Raw genomic sequence first — 19,877 nt, 5'->3', positions numbered from 1 at the left:
CATCAATATTACTCCATATTGATAAATTTTCATACCATTTTTAAGGGAATAACTTACCTAGATTTCACAACTTTTTTTTATGTATGAAATTGTTTGGTTAGTATGTTAACTTAAATATGAAGATGAGTATTACTATTTCGTTATGTTTTGAGAAACTGTTACAACTCCGAATAAAATATGAGGAAACATTCCTTCTCAAAAAAGAAAAAGTAAGCGGAAACAACCAAGCTTTTAAAAGACATATATATGTCACATTAACTTGATATTATAATTTTCAGATACTATGTGAAGAATGAAAAGACTTTGTTTCTTGTTTTTGGTTGCAAATAAATACTCATCACAGACATTTTATCAAAAAAGTACTCCATGTATATACATATATACTATAATGAAAACGTGTTTGACTTTAGATTTTGGTTTAATAACAATTAATTTCATATGGTATATATATATAAATATAATACGTGTTTGACTTTAGATTTTAGTTTAAAAATATTCTACGGAGTATTTATTTTCTGAGTTTGAAGAAATCTCTGCTTACTACAACAACGATATTATGCTTCGGGTTATTCGATTTGCAAAATTATATTTCGGAATTAAATATATAGTACTCCCTCCGTCCCACAAGAATATGCACTCTTTTTATTTTAGTCCGTCCCACAAGAATATGCACTTTCTAATTTTGAAAAGTTTTTTTCTCTCTAAAGAGGTGAGACTCATTCTCTACTAATAATACTTTAATTACTTTTTCTCTTTACCTCTTTCTTATTTTACTAATTTTACATTAAAACTCGTGTCGAACCCAAAGTGCATATTGTTTGGGGACGAAGGGAGTATGTGATAATTATTTTGGTCCACGGGATAAAATCCCATAATATAATCGTAGATGTATATTCACATGATAATTAGTCATAGTCAACCCCTTTCGTCTGAGGAAAATAACTCCTTCCTTGGGCGACACGCGATTCTATGCAATTTTATTTTATATGTTACAGGAAGAGAATAAAGTAAGAAAAAGAGAATAAAGTAGTGATAAAAATATTTTTATTTTAATAATAAATCATCTTAATTTGGAAAAAAAAAAAGAAGCTGAGTCTAATCTTTGAATTTGCTCACTGAATTTTCCTTAAAAGACTGAAAGAAAGGGACCACGATCATCGTTGCATCATCCTGCAATCAAACCACTCAAAAATTCTAGACAAAGTGGAATTGGATGTATAATAAATAATCATGATTCATTTTGCTTTATGGCTTATGCCTCACTTATGCAATGTGAACTCTCCCACATCAATGCTACAAAAGTAAGTGAAATGTGACTCTTGGGACATATCGAAATAGCAAAATGTAACTCTTATTATGGGATGGTGGGATTAACACTTATTAGGGAAACACATTCTATTGTCAAATAGTTTATCTCTTTGGAGACGAATGGATTACCACATTAGATGCCTCAGATTCCATAGATGCTACAACATACGAATTAGTACAAATTTACATCAAATGTCTCATCAACGGCCATCCACATGATACGTCCGTGTCAGGCTTAAGCCCGACACAGACGGTAGATGCTACACCAGGTAAACTAATCCGCCCGGTGCATCTCTAAAGACACCATAAAAAGAGGAAGAATTCGCATTGCTTCTAAATCTTGGAATTAAGTAATACTCCAATAAATGTATATATAGATAGATAGAACGAACTACAGAAACAGAAAGTTAAAAGCTGGCAAATCATGTATTCCACGAACATCTTCTAAAGACAATTCTCTTTCCAATTGTGTTCTTGTTATTTGCAACACTTCCTGAACATAGCAAGCAAGGTTACTATCTTGTTAGATAAAGAAGAGAGGAGAGACACAGAGAGAGGGAGTACATTGAAATCCATGTATGAAGCATGCATTGCAAGCCATTGAGCGTCCATCATCGTGAAAGCTATACAATAGAGGATGTCGAATGCATCTCCGTCTTCTGCAAATGGCACCACGAACATTTCTCATTCAGTATAACCGAGCATGAATACAAACAAAACATTGCCAAAAACTCACTTTACCTCCTAATAATGTAACAAAGTTGAATCCGGGGAGACATCTGGGCTTTTCTGCAAAGATTAAATCAAGAAAATTGATCAAATATTTATATTTATTAAACGGATGAGAAACGAATACCACATAGTTAGAGCTCGATATCATTTTGATTAACGAAGAATGCACTAATGCAAAAAAAACACACCCCAAAAACTCACTTTCATTAACAATGAATGCCACACCTAAATGCCTCGAAGCAGTCTGAGGATATGCATGAAAAAGCATGTTATTCGGGGCAAATATCGATTTCTAGCCCAAAGCATGCCCCTTTTTTAGGTTCTGTCTGAAATGGTTGTGAAACCAAGCATGAATATATAGAATGCCCGATTTTTGTTGTCTGAAATCTCTCACACTTTACATATCACTACCTCATGAATCGCCTTTGTTCTTAAATCTAGAGCGCACGCACTTGTATTCTGCGTGGAAATTGTACTCGGAAAAAAGCCAACACGGGTTTACAGGGCACAAAAGTGGGCACGAGCCATGGGAAAACATGCATACTTCAAGTTAGAAAGTTGTAACATTTGCCCAATTATATGACATACCTGAATGTAAATCTAGCATCTGAATCAGCATGAACGAGACGTTAATGCCAGCAACGGCAAACGGGTACTCCCATTCGGAATGCTCCCCAGCTTGCTTTAGAAGTAACCTATTAAAAGTAGCCTTCATTTATTTTGTATTAGTCGAAAACCATGTTGCCAAGTGTAATTTTATCCAACTACAAAAGTTCATCAAAGAGTAGAAAACTTAACATACCGGGTAATTCTGGGCAAAGTATAGCAAGTTCTCAAGTGAGAGGAAGCCACAGCCCCTAAAGTGAATGCAATTCATAATGAGAAGAATTGAAATATTGGGATTGATTCACTAACACAATGATGATAAGTGGTTGATAATAAGGGATTTCTAAGACTAGGCTGACTAAAATCGAACCAAATACGTATGCAATTAGACTGAAACTACACGGAATTAACAACTCAACAAGACTACTAGTTGTCTGAACTTTCATGCTAAGATGCGTTTTTTTACGTTTCCATACACTGAGAAGAAGCTAAAGACAAAAGTGCACCTGAAATCAGTCGACGGATTTGCTCCCTTCCATCCCATATCTTTCCACTGCTCGGATATCATTCCTTTAAGCTTAACATCCGGGAAGGCCGCATCCCACAAGGCTTGAAGAGCTTCCTGGAAATGGAGTCGGACTATGAAGTCGTTAAAGATTGGAAATATGTTACACAGTCAAAATCACCCTACTCAACGAGACCACTTAGATTCAGTCAGTTTGAGGAAAGAAAGGAAAATATAGAGAAAGCATACTTGATGTTCGTTCCGTGTCTCATCATAAGGAACTCCTAGACGTTCTTTAAGGCTTTGCAATCTTTCGTCCTGCCAGAAATCAGAACGTCACCACCCACAACGAAGCTATCGCCAGTTGAAAATTACACAAAGACACAGAGAGTATACATACGAACTAATGGAAGACAACCTAATCACCTGCATAGGGGTCAAAGTGTAGTCGAGAAATTGGGTGCTTCCAAATCTTCTGTTGGTGGTGCGGCTAAAGAATCCTCCTACCCACGATCGTGGTCCAACCATAGCATTAGCTAAAAATGAAAGAAGCAGATCAGGAACAAATAAATAGAATATATTATGTAAAACACAATTGGATAAATTGACTATGCACTTCCCTCTCCGTTTATTACATGAATACACAAGAAAAGACACAACTATTTGGACAGATTTTACGATATTGGTAGCATTCTTTATATCTGATGCAAATATTCATACGGAAAGCTAAATTAGGAGATGCAAATTAAAAGATGGGAAAATTTGGAGTGAAGTGAAAAACAATCTCTACTCACTAAAGCATTGGGCTAACTGTGATATTAAGTGAGCAGAATCATGTGACCATGCTGATTCCTTATCTCGTTCCTTCCCGTCCCAGTACAGTTCATCTTCACCAACCTGAACACGGACTCCCTTAAGAACAAACAATAAAGATTCAACTGATTCAAAACTACTGAACAATGAACACTTTGAATGATGACCGACAAGTTCTGGCCTCGCATATGAAAACAGTATATCTTGAAACATTGGTTCAATATTTGAAGTTTGGCAATAGCACTGATATAACAACTTCAAAAGAGGTGAAAAAGAAACAAGAAAGCAAAAGATGATCTGGGAGTGGACAATCAATATCAACAGCTAAAATGATATAAAGAAACCGACAGTACAACTTACGCGAACAACAAATCACACCATTAAATAGAAAACCTTTTGAGATCATTCGCCACTGAACTAGTTCTTAAACAGCATAACATCAGCTAATAATTCATCAACTTAAGATTGTGCATCACATAATTGGAGGCAAAAAAACTGCAATCTACTACACATTTCCAGCATAAAGCTTCTCAGTTTTCGTGTCCGAAGCCAAATCAATGCGTTTTGAGCAAGAAAGAAACACGATTATAAAGGAATATGGATGCAACAGCTTACTCCTTGGTGAGAGGCACAAGAAGGTATACATTTTCTTCTCCTTAATTTCATCACAGAAAGTAAAAATGTGGGAGATCAGATTCCCACAGTCTTTGCCACAAAAGGGGATATGAATAATATGAAAAGCAATTTAACAGTGCAAATTGAATCCATTAATTACTCCAACCCATGCTTGGCCTCTCTCATTCAACCTCTAATCATTCCATAATCCTCTCCCCCTCTCTATCTCCTCTCTCTTAAACACTAGTACAATTTAAAAAATCCCTACTTCCTCAATAGAGTCTCAAGTACTATAGGAGCCCTAAAGATTGGATTTTTATGGACTTTTACATGAACAGGGAGACTAATGGCGCAATCAAAGGAAACTTTTTGTGGGTGTACTTAATCAAATGATGGGTTTTCATTAATTGAGATATATTCTACTCCATGAAACAAAACAAAAAGCTCTCAAAAAAAAAGGAAACAGTAAGGCATGCACATTATGCTTCCATCTTTGCATGACAAAAGGAATAAGCACAACAAAATCATTTGCCACTAACGTCCAATTAATGCTATAAATTTTCAAGAGAAGAAATTGCAGTACCTCATATTTACCCCATGTGAAAAACTAAATAGTAAAAAATTCTTGATTTTGTGATTTTTTTCTTTTTTTGTGTTGAAAAGGAAAACCCAGCAGGGCGAATAGTGAATACCCTGTTTCCTGAATTGGAGGCAAAATGAAGATGAAGGGTGAAAAGTTGCTAAAACATTTTTGCTACCTCGATTTGCAGTTTTTTTTCGATTGTGTTTTAGATTGATTATCTTATAATGGCAATTGGCAAAAGAGAGTAAATGATAATGGGAAAAGATTATTGTGGAAAATATTAATCAACCAACAATGTGGATGTTTTTATATCGTTTGATTTGCTTTTAGAGGGATCTTTGCATGTACTGTAATCGAATGAATTTATTTATATTTTTTGGGGCGATAAAAGCTACTCACACGTTCCATGAGAATATGCACTCTTTCCTTTTTAATCCGTCCCACAAGAATATGAATTTTCTATTTTTGGAAAATTTCTTCTCTAATGAGGTGAGACTCATTCTTTACTAAGAATACTTTACTTACTTTTTCTCTACATCTCTCTTACCAATTTTACATTAAAACTCGTGTTGTCCCCAAAGTGCATATTCTTTGGGGACTAAGGGATTATACGACTATGGGTTATTTAACCATTAATCAATATTTCTATTCTTTTTTTTGTTGCGAAAAACTTATTTTTAATTTAAATAACATAGAGTTGGATCTAAATTCAAGTCCCGACTAAAAATGGCAATATATAATTTTATTTGTAGTTCATTTACCAAAGGAAATGCATATAATTATAATCGGAACCTACCAGTTAATTGAGGAACCAGGAACCGGAAAACCAGTTCCGGTTCCAGTTCTAGCCAGAACCGTCGGTTCCTAACTGAGAACCGGATTATAATTCAATTTTATTTTTTTAATAATTTAATATACTAATAAATCTAACTTATTGAATTAATATTGAATTGAAGTAAAATAATTTGAAATATTGAGTGATTTTTAGATTTAAACATTGTTAAATTTGCGAGCTCTGTTTTCTAAAGTATTTGAAATGTTTAACCGTGAAACTTTGAATCTACAATTATTTCCCCAATCCATTTTTTATGAACAAAATACTATGATTAGGACATCATAAATTTATTTTTAATTTCCAAAAGAACTTATACAAACAAAATATCATTTCATATGATACAAATTTAACTTTATAACAAATTTATGTAACAATTCATTTAATATACAATTTTAATATGTTTATGAATAATTTATTAATTGTTCCGTTATAAACCAAAAAGTCACAACAAGATCAATTAGTATTGGAAATTCATTGAATATTTGTTTAGCCAAAAAAAGGGAAATTAGAATTCAATTTTAAAACTCATTTTTTAAAAAAAAAATTCTAAATTTCAGAACCCTTATTTTGTTATAAAGAGATTGTCAACATAAATTAGTCCGGCCTACTACACTTGGCATCACTCTTACCCGTTGGTTTGTATTTTTTGTGTATTTATTTGAATTTTTAGGTATTATTTGGTATATTTCTAGATGTTGGATTATTATTTTTTAATATTGAACAATAAATTTATATTAAAATTACACATCGGTTCCGGTTTGGAACCGTAATCGACCGGTTCTTAACCGACCGGTTCCGGTTCTAAAATTTATGAAAAATTAAAACCGATTAACCGGTCTGATTAGAACCGGAACCGGCCGATTAAGCAAGCCTAATCTAAAGAAGTAAAATAAGCAACCACTACATCTGCAGGCATCTTTTAAACATTAAAAACAATTATAGAAAACAAAGACGATATACATATACTCGACCAAAAATTGAATTAATCAACGTATCATGGCACATGATACGATTTATTGTGACACATACATTTATAAGCTATAGGGCAAGTCTCAGCCTCTTCAATGGATGAGCATACAAAGCTAACCCTTACTAGCCGGCATGGGGTACAAGATCCACACGCGTGGGTACAATCTGGTAATCTTGACCCAACAACTTGTAATGTATTCGGCCGTTTATGCTTCGACAGGTTAGGACTGACTTGGTAGATTTTGAATCTCATAAGGGTATTACTCTCCATATGATGCAGTTGGATTCGATGGCCACGATCTGCTATTAAAAAGTCAAAGAAAGTAAGTTTAATCATGAACTCATGTTTGAACACTATCCATGGCATGTTCACATCACATGCTAATTAGTCGAACATCGGAAAATAAAAAATGGAGAAAATCTTACGCGGGCGAGCATGAATGGTAACTAGAAGAAACATCAAGGCAAGGATCACAAGTGTTGAGCCCTTCTTCATCTCAAACATTGTTAAATCCATGCCTTTTTTTTCCTTTTAACTCTGGTTGATTTTCCTAAATGAAGAAAACGAGAAGGTAGAAATAGAAGAAATGAAAGGAAGTAGCATTGAAGCAAGTCACATATAAATGAGTGTGAGACGGGAAAAGCTCACATGAAATGAAGTTAATAATTAGATCGGTCACAAGGCTTCAACCATTTTATTTAACCTAATGTTGCATTTTACAATCACACTTCTGTGAAGAGTGAAGATAATAATGTGAAATTTACTGCCTAAGGCGTAGTGGTGCTTTTACGTGACTAAAATTTAATTGCGAGGCTGATTATGAATGTTGCCAATTAATGCATAAAGATGACAGGAAGTATTTATTTAATGTTAAGTTTTTAGTTTTTGAGACATCTACATATATTTTTCCGAAATCTCCATTCGAATAACGCCACTAAGAAAGTTATTTCCTAAATATTGAATTTTCTTCTGTAAAAAAATGGTTATCAAACGCAAATTGGGAAAATAAAGAAAGAATGGAGTTGGAAGAAGAGTGATCAATCCCACATCTAAGAGAGTGCTCGTCACAATTGAAATATAAAGATATGAAAAGTAGAAAAAAGTGATGTTTAATCGACTACTACACAATAATCTTATACTTTTGTTTGTAAAAAAATTTGGCTGCTACCTGACATCTTATTCATACGCAAGAGCATACAATATAATAAGGGGACATTTATTCTTATTAATGATTATTTGAAAAATAAAATAATTATCGGATTAGCTAAAATTATTTTTATCATCTCATCATGAACTAATCAAAGTTATGTAACAATAAGTTTCTTCTCAGAATGTTCATTTACCACTCCATCTGTCCCGAAATAGAAGTCCTATTTAGTTATGACACGGGTTTTAAGAAATGTAAAGAAAGTTGATTGAATAAGTTAATAGAATATGAGTCACACTTATATATATACTCCCTCCGTCCCAAGGTAGTTGAGGCATTTCTTTTGGGCACGGGATTTAAGAAATTGATTTGTTAAAGGTTAAAGTGGAGAGAGGAAAGTAAGAGAAGGAATAAAAATTTTACCAAAAAAGGAAATGACTCAACTACCTTGGGACAAACTAAAAAGGAATACGACTCAACTACCTTGGGACGGAGGGAGTATTAGTTTTATAACAAAATGTGAGTGGAATGTGGAGCCTACTTACTATTTATGGAACGACCGAAATGACAAAACATGACTCGTATTAAGAGACGGATGGAGTATTTGTTTACCAGTTTTAGTTAAACACGATTTATAATGGTCACATCATTGGACTTGGATCCCCTGTTGTGGCAAAATGCACAGCAAGGGATGTTGTGCACATTATCACCCTTCGTATGTTTTTAAGAAATTATACAATTGTTTTTTTATTTAAAAATCAATGGTGGTGACGTGCACAGATTCCCGTGCAAAATTCACGGGAATCCAAATCCCACGTCATTAGATCATCACAAATTGTTAAAATAAATCTGTATTTCATTCCACCAACCTTCTTAGAAACTAAACAGTACCAGTCAAAAAATTTCTCATAAATCAAAACTAAACATTTATTCTCTTAATTTCACCACTAATCTAAAATTAGTTCGCAGCAGCGATGAATGCCGCAGTTTCGCGAAACCCTACGATTCGATTCAGTGGAATTAATGAAAAATTCGACTACAACGCCGGAGCTAGAAGCGGCGGCGGTGGCTGGAGAATTTTCTCAACGCGGCAGAGCGGCCCGAATCTGATGACTTCATGGAGCTACCGCCGCGATCGTTCGAGAAAGATGCGATTTTTTCTGCAGACTATTGGAAATGGGCCACTCACCCCTTAAAAGGGGTCATAAAGGGGAGGGTTATCCACACTTATATAGGTGAGCTAGGATCGTTACCAAGTCGATGTCGGACAAGAATTATGAATTTTAACACGCCCCCTCACGTGTGGGCCGGAATGATACATCGGACTTCCATCATGTGGGTAGGCAAGAGAAGAGATAAAAAGATATAATCCATCATCGACTTAGACCCGCTCTGATACCATATTAGAAATGGGTCACTCACCCCTTAAAAGGCCTCATAAGGGGGAGGATTATCCACACTTATATAGGTGAGCTAGGATCGTTACCAAGTCGATGTGAGACAAGAATTATGAATTTTAACACACACTTACAAATTAGGCTATTCCGACGGCGATGGTTTCGGCGTTGGAATTCTTCCGCGGCGGCGCGTTGAGATCGTGCAATTTCAGAGCCGCTATTCAGGCTGCGTCTCCTCATCGATTAGATAAGTTTGGTTGAATTAGTACTTAGAAAATAATTTTTTTATTTTTAAAAAAATTTGTCCTGTTGTATTTTATTGCCTATTTAAATTTTTACTGTAAAATAGCATGTGTGAATTTGATAATATTATAAGCCTAATTTTTTAATAATATAAAGAGTTTTTTGAAATGCCGCCACATGTATGGTCAAAGTTATTTTATCATTAAAAAGTTATTTTATCATTAAAAAAAGTTATTTTATCATAACTGGTCAATTCATAAACTCCAAAATACTCTGAATTGAAAAATACATATCTTTGTAATTAAAACATAACTAAAGTCATCTATAATCATTTACGCTAAAATCAAACTCATTTATTAATATATGTCACACCAAAAAATAGTTTTACTCCAATCATTTACACCATATTTAAATTTTACACTATTTTTAAGCTTTTGTCTCACAAAAATTTTGCAGTAACATTATATTTGGTGTTATTCCATTGAAAACCTTAAAAATAGATTTAATTTTGGTATATAGTTGGAGAAATTATTTACACTAAAAATGAGTTTTGGTGTATAGTTGGAGATGGTGTAGATAATTTATGAGTTGAAATTTTACATTTACGGTTGAAGTGGTGCTAGTCCATGTGTTTCGTGGGTTGTCACATTATCGAATAGGAATATTAAAACTTCATCCAATGGTATTGATATTTTGAAATTGCAATTGAATTTTTCCTCTTATATAATGGGGCTTAATTGGTTGGATTATGATCCCTTTTATACACTTCTGATTTCATTACTAATTGGGCCCAAATAAAAACAATGCCAATGGCCCAATCAGCATCAATACTTAATAAAATGCACTAATCACAATACATAAAAAGTTTAATTTAATGAAATTTGGGACATAAGTAGTTGGTTAATTTATATCTCACGTATGTAACGTCACAGGTAGTTGGCCTACTCTTTACATATGGTTTAATAAAGTTTGGTTAACAATTCCATGACTAATTATATGTCACAAAAGTATTTAGATATTAGTAGAAGTTATAGTGTGTGTGTGTGTGTCTCTCCCACGCCATCACACTCACACACCCACTCCTAAAAATAACTGCCGAGAAAATGCAGAAGCCTCAACTCTCATTGGTGGATTCACTTCACATTCACCTCCAGCTTCAATCATCACACCCACACTCTCTCTCCTTTTTTATTCATTCATTTTTCTCCGCAGCTAAATACAACTCATACCCAAGAATTAAGCCTAATCCATCTCCCAAAACATGTTCAATATTATCCTCTTTGGATGGAGAAACGCCTCAAAATGGTGCATAGCCCTTCTTCCCAACATCTATTTTCTTTTTCTTTTTTTGTACTTATTTTTATGTTTTTTTGCAGTAAGAAACTGATAAAGAGAGTTCAGTGCCGCCTCAAACTGCTCAGGAGCAAGAGGAGTTGCATTGTGAAGCAGCTGAGAAGAGATGTTGCCGAGCTTCTCAAGCACGGCCATCATCAACTCGCCTTCGAAAGGGTGCGATAAACTCGTGTTTTCTTATGTCCCGGAAAATAAAATACGAGATTGAAATATAGTATATAGTTTTATTTTATATATATATATATATATATATGTATTGTTTAATTAATGTTGTCGAAGTTTTAGTTTGAAGCTACTTTCAAAAAAATTTGGAGTAAATTTGTTGATTTAGTTAATTTCAGGTGGAGCAGGTTGTGGTTGATGAAAATATGGTTCAAGTGTATGATCTCCTGTACCAGTTTTGTGAATTTGTGATAATTAATCTTCCTTATATCCGAAAGCACAGGTAAGTATTTTTTATGACTTCGAAAATAAGTATTTTATTGGATTATTTTAGTTAATCTTTGACAAAAATGAGAGGATTTAGAACTCTTTAAATTTTTAATCTACTACATTTTAAATAGAGAGTTTTGTGCTCTGTACAATATATGTCCCGTGTAATAATCTACACTATTTATGTGTCTTGCTTAATGTAACATGATTAATTTATGGGCATATATATGTTACTATGTGTTTACAGATAATGTGGTATTATGACTCACATACATAATATTCACATGTGGAAGTAATGATTTCGCAATTCTTTTATTGACCATCAACGATTTTGCATGTTTATTAATTAGAATAACAGAATAATTGTTACAATTGTTGCAACACGTGAAATTAATTAATGAGCATGTATTAATATCATGAACTAAATCCAGTTTTCAATTTGAGGCAGTTGTGCCCAAATTAAATAAATGAATTAAACTGTCCAATTATTTGGATTTGGATTCTTAATCGATCTTGGTCATAGGGATTGCCCTAATGACATCAATGAAGCAGCATCAACACTGATTTTCTCATCAGCGAGATTTGGGGAGCTTCCCGAGCTCCTCTCCATCAGGAAGCTCTTCGCCAGCCGTTACGGTCAAAAATTCGTCACCTCCGCACTCGAGCTACTTCCCGGGCACCTCGTCAGTACTGAGGTGAGCCCGTCTTCTCTTGTTTTAGCTACTTGCGTTCATTACGTGTGGGGTCTCCCTACTTTTTTCTATTTTGGTTCGTCCACAAAATTAAAATTTCAATATTTTTTTTCTTTTATATTTTTATTAATTTTACATTAACACTTTAAAAAAATTAGTGGACAGAGAAAGTATTAAGTATATAATTAGTTAAATTTAAGAATTTGAATTTTGTTATATGTCGTACGTAGCTCTAATAACCCTATGGTTGCTTTAAGATTAATATCAAGAACTATGATAAAAAAAATGTGATTCTTTTTATGTTGTAAAATTTTATTTTGATTTCAAATTGAACTTTGTTGAGGAAGCTATGAAATGAAACATGTTAAAATGTCTAATTCCTCCATTGCATAATTCAACAATCAATATGGGACTATTTTATTTAATTTCTTTTTTGTCTTTATTGCAGATTATAGAAAATCTTGAAATGAGAAGTGTGCCTGACGATGTCAAGTACAAATTCGTGGATGAAATTGCTGAAAGTTACACTAAGGAACAGCCTTTGTTTCTTGAATACAAACCTCAATTTCTCGAAAATGAGGTGAAATTCAATGTACATGATTTTTAAACTTTCAATTTAATTACTATCAATAAATTAATCACATATTTTTCAATGTGCGCATGAATGAGCTCAGATGAATGATCAAAACCACGTCGTAGAGCTCGAGATGGGAGAGGGAGACATGAAGATCATGTACGAAGATTTGTTGAATGAATCCAAGAAATTTTGGAGAAAATCATGTTTTGGAATGAGGAAAGAAGTCGAGTTAGGAAATGAGATGGAGACTAGTTCAGAAATTTCAGTCAAATTGGGTGAAGAAGTGATCTATCTTGATGATATCGAGGAGTTCATTCCACCCGTGATCAATGATAGCAATCTCCAAGATCAGAGATTATTCGTGTTCAAATCGTTTGGCGCGGATGAAACAGAGTTGACAAAGTCGATAAGGAAAAGGTCGAGGAAGAGATCAATCATTCAAGGAAGCCTAACCCCAGCTTACAATGAATTTGCCTCATATTATGGGGAGTCGGAAGGGTCATCGCCCGAGGAAGAATCATTCAGTCAGTCTCCTGACGTCTACTCGCCTCATCGCCACATCCATCCAAAGCTTCCGGATTATGATGAGCTGGCGGCCAAGTTTATGGAGCTGAAAAGAGCACATCTTGAGAAGAGGTGAGCCATCGATTTGAGTTTCTTAATTGCTTTACAAGTCTTTTTTTGTTAGTATTTTATTTTATTTTATTTGGTGGTAATTGTCATTTTTGGACCAGGTTTGTATGATTATTCGATTTAGATTGTGTTTTTTTTTTTGAATTGGTGTGACGAGAATTAATACTATTTGGTAATACAAAATGTCTTCTTGCTATAGTCAAATGAAACACTGAAAGGCATTTGTAGGAGTTGATGACCTTTAGATTTTATATATCTCATGCATATTTTCGATTTTCGAACATTTAATAGGAGTACATAATTGTAGTTACGATATTTGTTAAGTTATTACTCCTACTACACTAAAAATTACTTCATGATTAATTTCGTAATTATAGTGAATAGTTGGTTAATTACGTAACAATTGACAGTGCTCACTTTGACCATAAGAAGCCATGGCCCCTCTATTGTATACTAATATGTGTACTAAATTATTATTGTTCATATTAAATATTCAAGTTGATCTTTTATGGGCTTATCAAGCTTGTTTGATACTTTAATTGATCTACTTTTTAAACAAGAAAGGCATAAAAGATGCAATTGAGTTATGTGAGAATAAAATTCCAGTAATTAATAATTACAAACGCCTTTTGAACAACATATGTGTGATATTCTTGGCCCATTTATTTTGTTAAATTGGCTCAAAGCTCATTATCTTTTACTCCTTACCTTTGTGAGTTGTGCCGCCTAGGTTAGCTGCTCCAACGGGATCAGAGTTTTCTGTCTTTTCTGTTCAAATATATTTTATTCTTTAAATAGTTTGTGTTTCTTTCATATCATCAGTCTTGCGGTTTAGATCTAGTTTGATTTGTAACTTTCAATTGTATTTTTTGTTATATGTCACTTATATTCGATTGTAACGGTATGTTAGTTGTGAGACTTGCCGTTTCATTTAACTGTTGACAAAAATAGTCTATGTTAAGGCCATCCGCAAAGGCGCCTAGCGCACCGCCTAGCCGAGCCCCGGCGCTAGGCGGTCCATTGCAACCGCCCAGCGGATTTCGGAATTAAAAACCGCCCAGCGCTCGGCGATGTGTGGGCGCTGGGCGATCCGCTCGACGCCATTGCAGGCTCCGGATCGCCGAGCGCATCGCCCAACGGATTTTTTAATTTTTTTTATTTAATGTTTTTTTATGAAACTCATTCTTGGTTGTTTCTATTTTATAGAGACATCGATGAATGTTTTATGTTCCACTTTCGATGTGGGACAAACTCATTCTTGGTTGTTTCTCTTTTATAGAGACATCCTTGAATGTTTTATGTTCCACTTTCGATGTGGGACAAACTCATTCTTGGTTGTTTCTATTTTATAGAGACATCGATGAATGTTTTATGTTCCACTTTCGATGTGGGACAAACTTATTCTTGGTTGTTTCTCTTTTATAGAGACATCCTTGAATGTTTTATGTTCCACTTTCGATGTGGGACAAACTCATTCTTGGTTGTTTCTCTTTTATAAAGACATCCTTGAATGTTTTATGTTCCACTTTTGATGCGGGACAAACTCATTCTTGGTTGTTTCTCTTTTATAGAGACATCTTTGAATGTTTTATGTTCCACTTTCAATGTGGGACAAACTCATTCTTGGTTGTTTCTTTTTTATAGAGACATCCTTGAATGTTTTGAATTTCACTTTCGATGTGGGGCAAACTCATTAATGAGGATGTTGTAATGTTATTTTAATTTTAATGAAGTGTGTTTTTTTAATTAATGTACTTTTTAAAATTTTAATATTATTATTGAATTTTCTCATATCTGTGTCGTAAATTTAATTCCGTATTTTGTGTGATTGTTTATTATTTGTTTTATATAATTTTGAGTGATGTGGCTAGGCTATGGCTAGGCTATGGCTGTGCTATTTGCTTGTTTTGATGATGTGGCAGGAGGATTTTTAGTGTTGATGATGTGGCAGGAGGAGTTTGTGGCTAGGCTATGGCTGGGCTATTGCTGAGCTATTCCTATTGTGGATGGCCTAAAAAACAAACTTTACAAGTCTAGCATCCATGATGGGATGACTTCCGCCACGCAAAAACTCTAGCCACGTCAGCCACTGGCGGATTCAAGGGGCGACCGCCCCCTTTCGAAAGTCAGGAGAGCCTAAATATCCCTTAGAGTTGAGCCGGAAATAGCAAGATCGCCCCCTCCGTGCGTAGGAAAATATGAATTTTCAATAAACGTCATATTAAAGTTAGTAGCCTAGTGATTGTGTTGTTGGTCTTTAAGCTAAGAAGTCCATGGATCAAGCCGAAGAAAAAGTCTTGATCTAGCCGAAGAGAGCATCCTCACGGTCTCGGTGAATATACATGGGTGGTCGTGGTATAAGCGAAGCTTAGGAAGTCGGGTATTATTTCAAGTAGTCTCTTTCCCTAATTTTTTTTGAGATTGTAGGTACAAGTAGTGCATCAACGATTAATTCCATGCTTGAGAAAAGCATTTGCATCCGGGCTCTGGCCTCGAATGAATTACTCCCTTTGTCCCATTTTAGGAGTCCCAGTTGAGTTCGGTACAAGTTTTAAGAAATGTAAATGAAAGTTGGTGAAAAAAGATAGCGGAATGTGGATCCTACTTTTTTATATTAGTTTTATAATAAAATGTGAGTGGAAAAATGTTAATGGAATGTGAGACCTAATTCCATTTAAGGAATATTCCAACCGGAACTTCTAAAGTGGGACACCTAAAAATGGTAAACCGAGCCTCCTAAAGTGGGAAGAATGGAGTAATATTTTTTAAAGAGAAAAATATATTGGACAAAGAATGAAGTATACTTATAGAATTTGAAATTTTAAAAATATTAAAAACCCTCACATCCCAAAACCCCACCCCACTTCCAAGCGCGGCGGTGACTGTCGCGGCTCTCCTTTCCAGGTGAGGCGCTGGTCACCCAACCATCCTCATCCACCAGCAACGGAGGGGGCACTGCCGCTTCCGTCGCGGCTCATCTCCGTTCATACACTACGGAATGCTCTTGAAATGGAACTAAACTAGAGTTCAAATTAAATAATCAAGAAAGTCAAATCACGACAATGTAATTTCCATTGGAAGAATTTAATAGGTCGGTAGTGGATTTCCACTTTTGTCAATAAAACAACACATTCGTCGACAAAGTTGCTACCAAATTCATGTCATGATCTAAAATAATAATGTCAAACACGCCTACACGTGGCCACCTTACAACTCGCTTCATGGTTAAGTCGAAATATCTTATCACACTTTGTATATGTTTGAAAAATTCAAATTCATTTTGGTGTACCAATAATAAGTGCTCATTGTATCAAAAATGTCACCCACCATAATAAATTTTCGTGATCAAAGAGTGAAAATGTGACTCATTTAAAACTTGAAACATACTCCCTCCGTCCCACGTTACTTCAGGCGTTTCTTTTCGGCATGAGATTTAAGAAAGTTGTGTTTAGTGAGTTAAATAAAGTAGAAGAAAGAGGGGAGAGGATAAAGTAAAAGAAAAAATAAAGTAAGTGTGATTAGATGTTTTATTTTTACGTGAAAATAAAAAATGAGTTGCAATATTTTCTATGATAATATATTCATATTTTGAGTGTACATGTGTAAGATTCAAATGTAGCTAATTAAGTATTTATTATTATTATTATTATAATTATAATAAAACTCAGGATTCTTTCGAGAACAAACAATTCACCACACAAAAATCGGGTACAATCTAGTTACATCAATTATAGTGAGGATTTTGACCACAGAGTAAAATATATTTCTCATTATAGTGACAATTCTGTAAAATAAACTCGCCAATTGCACGATCAAGATTTTTATATTTGTACTTAGGCCATCCACAATAGGAATAGCCCAGCAATAGCCCAGCCATAACCCAGCCACTGCCACATCATCAGCACTAAAAATCCTCCTGCCACATCATAAATAGCCCAGCCATAGCCTAGCCACATCATAAATAGCCCAGCCACATCAATAGCCATATCACTAATAACAATTATATAAAATGACATAATTAACAATCACACAATATACGAAATTTAATTTACGAGACATATACGGGAAAAGTTTAATAATACCATTAAAATTTAAAAAAGTACAATAATTTAAAAAAAGTACATTAATTTAAAAAAAATACATTAATAAAAAAGAGTGACAATTCACTCCTCGTCTCCGTATGAAAATGGTGCGAATGAAAATGACGAGCAAAGCGCGTATATATAGTGTTTCGGAAAAAAAAATTAATTTTCGCGCTGGGCGGTGCGCTGGGCGATCCGGAAGCTGCAATAGCGCCGAAAGGACCGCCCAGCGCCACGCCACCGCCCAGCGCTGCGCGGTTTCTCTCTCCAGTCAGCGGCTGGGCGGCTGCAATAGACCGCCCAGCGAACCGCCCAGCGCCGGCGCTCGGCTGGGCGGTCGCTGGGCGGTTATTGTGGATGGTCTTACGCGAACAAGTATTCAATTGGAATAATAATAAGCTCTTTATTTCGAGGCATATCGCAAAACATTGATACTCTTTAAAAATTACATGTGGAGTAATTAATTAATTAAGAAAGAAAGATAGATAGATAGATATTAATTGTATTTAGTACTCCCTCCGTCCCTCACTACTCGCACGTTTCATTTTCGGCACGGAGATTAAGGAATGAGTGTATAGCAAAGTCAAATATTACGGTTGTAGGTGAATTTTTTTACTAAAAATGGAAATAGTGCAAATAACTTGGGACGCCCAGAAAGGAAATAAGTGTGGTGATGAGGTGATGTGATTGGTGGACCACCAACATTAGCCGATCAAACCGACTTCCCACAGACATAGTTACGTTGGTTGACTTTCCTTTCCGAAAGTGGTCATACCTTCTTATATTACTATTATACTACAAGTTTCTATTGCCCATTTTATGACTAGTAAAATATTCATTATTTCTAATATAAGTATTACTACCTCCGTCCCCCAAAATTCGTCCCGGTTTGACCGGGCACGGGTTTTAAGTAATGTAATGGAAAGTGGATTGAAAAAGTTAGTGGAATGTGGGCTTGACTTTTATATATTAGTTTTATAATAAAATGTGAGTAGGAATGAGTTAGTGGAATGTGGGGTCCACTACCAAAAATGGTAAAAGTGAAATGGGACAAATTTTGGGGGACGGACGAAAAAGGAAAGTTGGGACAAATTTTCAGGGACGGAGGGAGTACTAATTTATAATCCAATCAATTATAATTAAAAAATGGAAGAAAAAGAGAATACGATTGAGTGGGCATAGACAATATATTTGAATACTCTAAACTGCTAAATTCTACTATTCTCTTCTGCCTGCTTAAAAATAGATGTTTTCTTTTTGGCACAAATTTGCAAGTTATTTCCATCTTAATACCAAACTAACCATATTATATATCTATGCCAAAGTATTTTTACATGCTGGTATCAATTTGATTTTTTCAGAATAGGTTTTAATGGGTGTACTAATAATTCAATGATTTAGTTGAACTATTTGATTTATTTATTTATTCTAGGGAAAGATCTAAAGTTTGAGTTCACATTTAGAATCTTTACTTGTGAGATGTCTTGGTTTGGTTTTAAAATGTTTGTTTTGTTTTATTTTTATGCTATTAATCTGGTTTTTTTATTAGAAGTTCCGTGATGGCTTAGAATATCGACGCAATGCGTAATAAAATAATTAGCCAACCTTCAATCAGTGAATATCAATCGTTTTTTAATATAGAAGAATTTCGAGCCTCGAGTTGCTATCAATTCCCAATTACAAATTTGGCCTTGACGAAGAATAAATAATTGTTTTGACTTCGAGATTCAAAATTAAAAAAATATGCAAATAAAAATCGGAGATGTAACAAAAAATTAACATGTTTTTATTAAGGATATTATTATAGACAAAGTCTCCTACGAAAACGTTTTGTGTAAGAATGCGTGGAAAAGCACCAAGTCAAGATTTATAAATCTCAACTAGGATTTATTGTTACTAGTATCTAATTTTTATTTATTTATTATAATTAGTTTTTATTTCCAGATTTATAAAGCGACGACAAGAGATCACACTCTTAATTATAAGGAAACCCCATAATATAAATTAATAGATGTAAATTGATTTATATGTATGGAAGTAAAGTACTAAAGTATAATGTCACACGTCTTAATTAAAATCTGGGAAAAAAATATTTTGTTGTATGCATGTTTCAAAATTGTAGTAATAGGAGTAGTAATTATTTTTCTTCTCATGCTGCCGTCCTTTCACTATAACAAAAGCCGCAATTTGGTAAGGAAATCAAACGTTACATTATGAATTATGCTCATCATTGTTGCTTAAATAATCCACATGCATTCTACTTTTGAATTTGTCGTGGAATTATTGATAAATGGGGCATGAAATGTGGATGAGAGGTAGGCTTTAATTTGGAGTATGAACATTGGATTAATGCA

At 34.4% G+C, this 19,877-nt stretch overlaps 2 protein-coding genes across 8 annotated transcripts; one reads left to right on the top strand and one right to left on the bottom strand.

The window, feature by feature from the left end:
- Positions 1-1,335: 1,335 nt before the first annotated feature.
- Positions 1,336-4,842, bottom strand: LOC121783739 (ELMO domain-containing protein A-like). Of its 6 annotated transcripts, none has more exons than XM_042181906.1 (10): positions 4,580-4,842; positions 3,946-4,048; positions 3,578-3,852; positions 3,401-3,469; positions 3,153-3,268; positions 2,843-2,897; positions 2,629-2,749; positions 2,050-2,097; positions 1,873-1,967; positions 1,336-1,801 (listed from the first exon to the last, which is right to left on the bottom strand). In XM_042181906.1, exons 1-10 carry the CDS (start codon positions 4,628-4,630, stop codon positions 1,700-1,702), a joined length of 1,035 nt encoding a protein of 344 aa, XP_042037840.1. In that variant the 5' UTR covers positions 4,631-4,842; the 3' UTR covers positions 1,336-1,699. The 6 variants fall into 6 exon arrangements, with proteins under 6 accessions (XP_042037840.1, XP_042037842.1, XP_042037844.1 ...); XM_042181908.1 differs by having other exon boundaries at positions 3,578-3,687; XM_042181910.1 differs by lacking the exon at positions 4,580-4,842 and adding an exon at positions 4,325-4,566 and having other exon boundaries at positions 3,578-3,687.
- A 5,979-nt stretch (positions 4,843-10,821) lies between these two features.
- On the top strand, positions 10,822-14,571 carry LOC121783908. 2 transcript variants are annotated; one of them, XM_042182095.1, is made up of 6 exons: positions 10,822-11,059; positions 11,131-11,263; positions 11,458-11,552; positions 12,063-12,234; positions 12,680-12,811; positions 12,906-14,571. In XM_042182095.1, the coding sequence occupies exons 1-6, from the start codon at positions 11,016-11,018 to the stop codon at positions 13,446-13,448; spliced, it is 1,119 nt and encodes a 372-aa protein (XP_042038029.1). In that variant the 5' UTR covers positions 10,822-11,015; the 3' UTR covers positions 13,449-14,571. The 2 variants fall into 2 exon arrangements, with proteins under 2 accessions (XP_042038029.1, XP_042038027.1); XM_042182093.1 differs by having other exon boundaries at positions 11,449-11,552.
- The last annotated feature ends 5,306 nt before the right edge of the window (positions 14,572-19,877 follow it).

The sequence above is a fragment of the Salvia splendens genome, chromosome 21, assembly GCF_004379255.2.
Source record: "Salvia splendens isolate huo1 chromosome 21, SspV2, whole genome shotgun sequence".
Taxonomy (NCBI): domain Eukaryota; kingdom Viridiplantae; phylum Streptophyta; class Magnoliopsida; order Lamiales; family Lamiaceae; genus Salvia; species Salvia splendens.
Note: the sequence above shows the minus strand (reverse complement) of the source record. Positions and strands in the feature narration are given on the sequence as shown.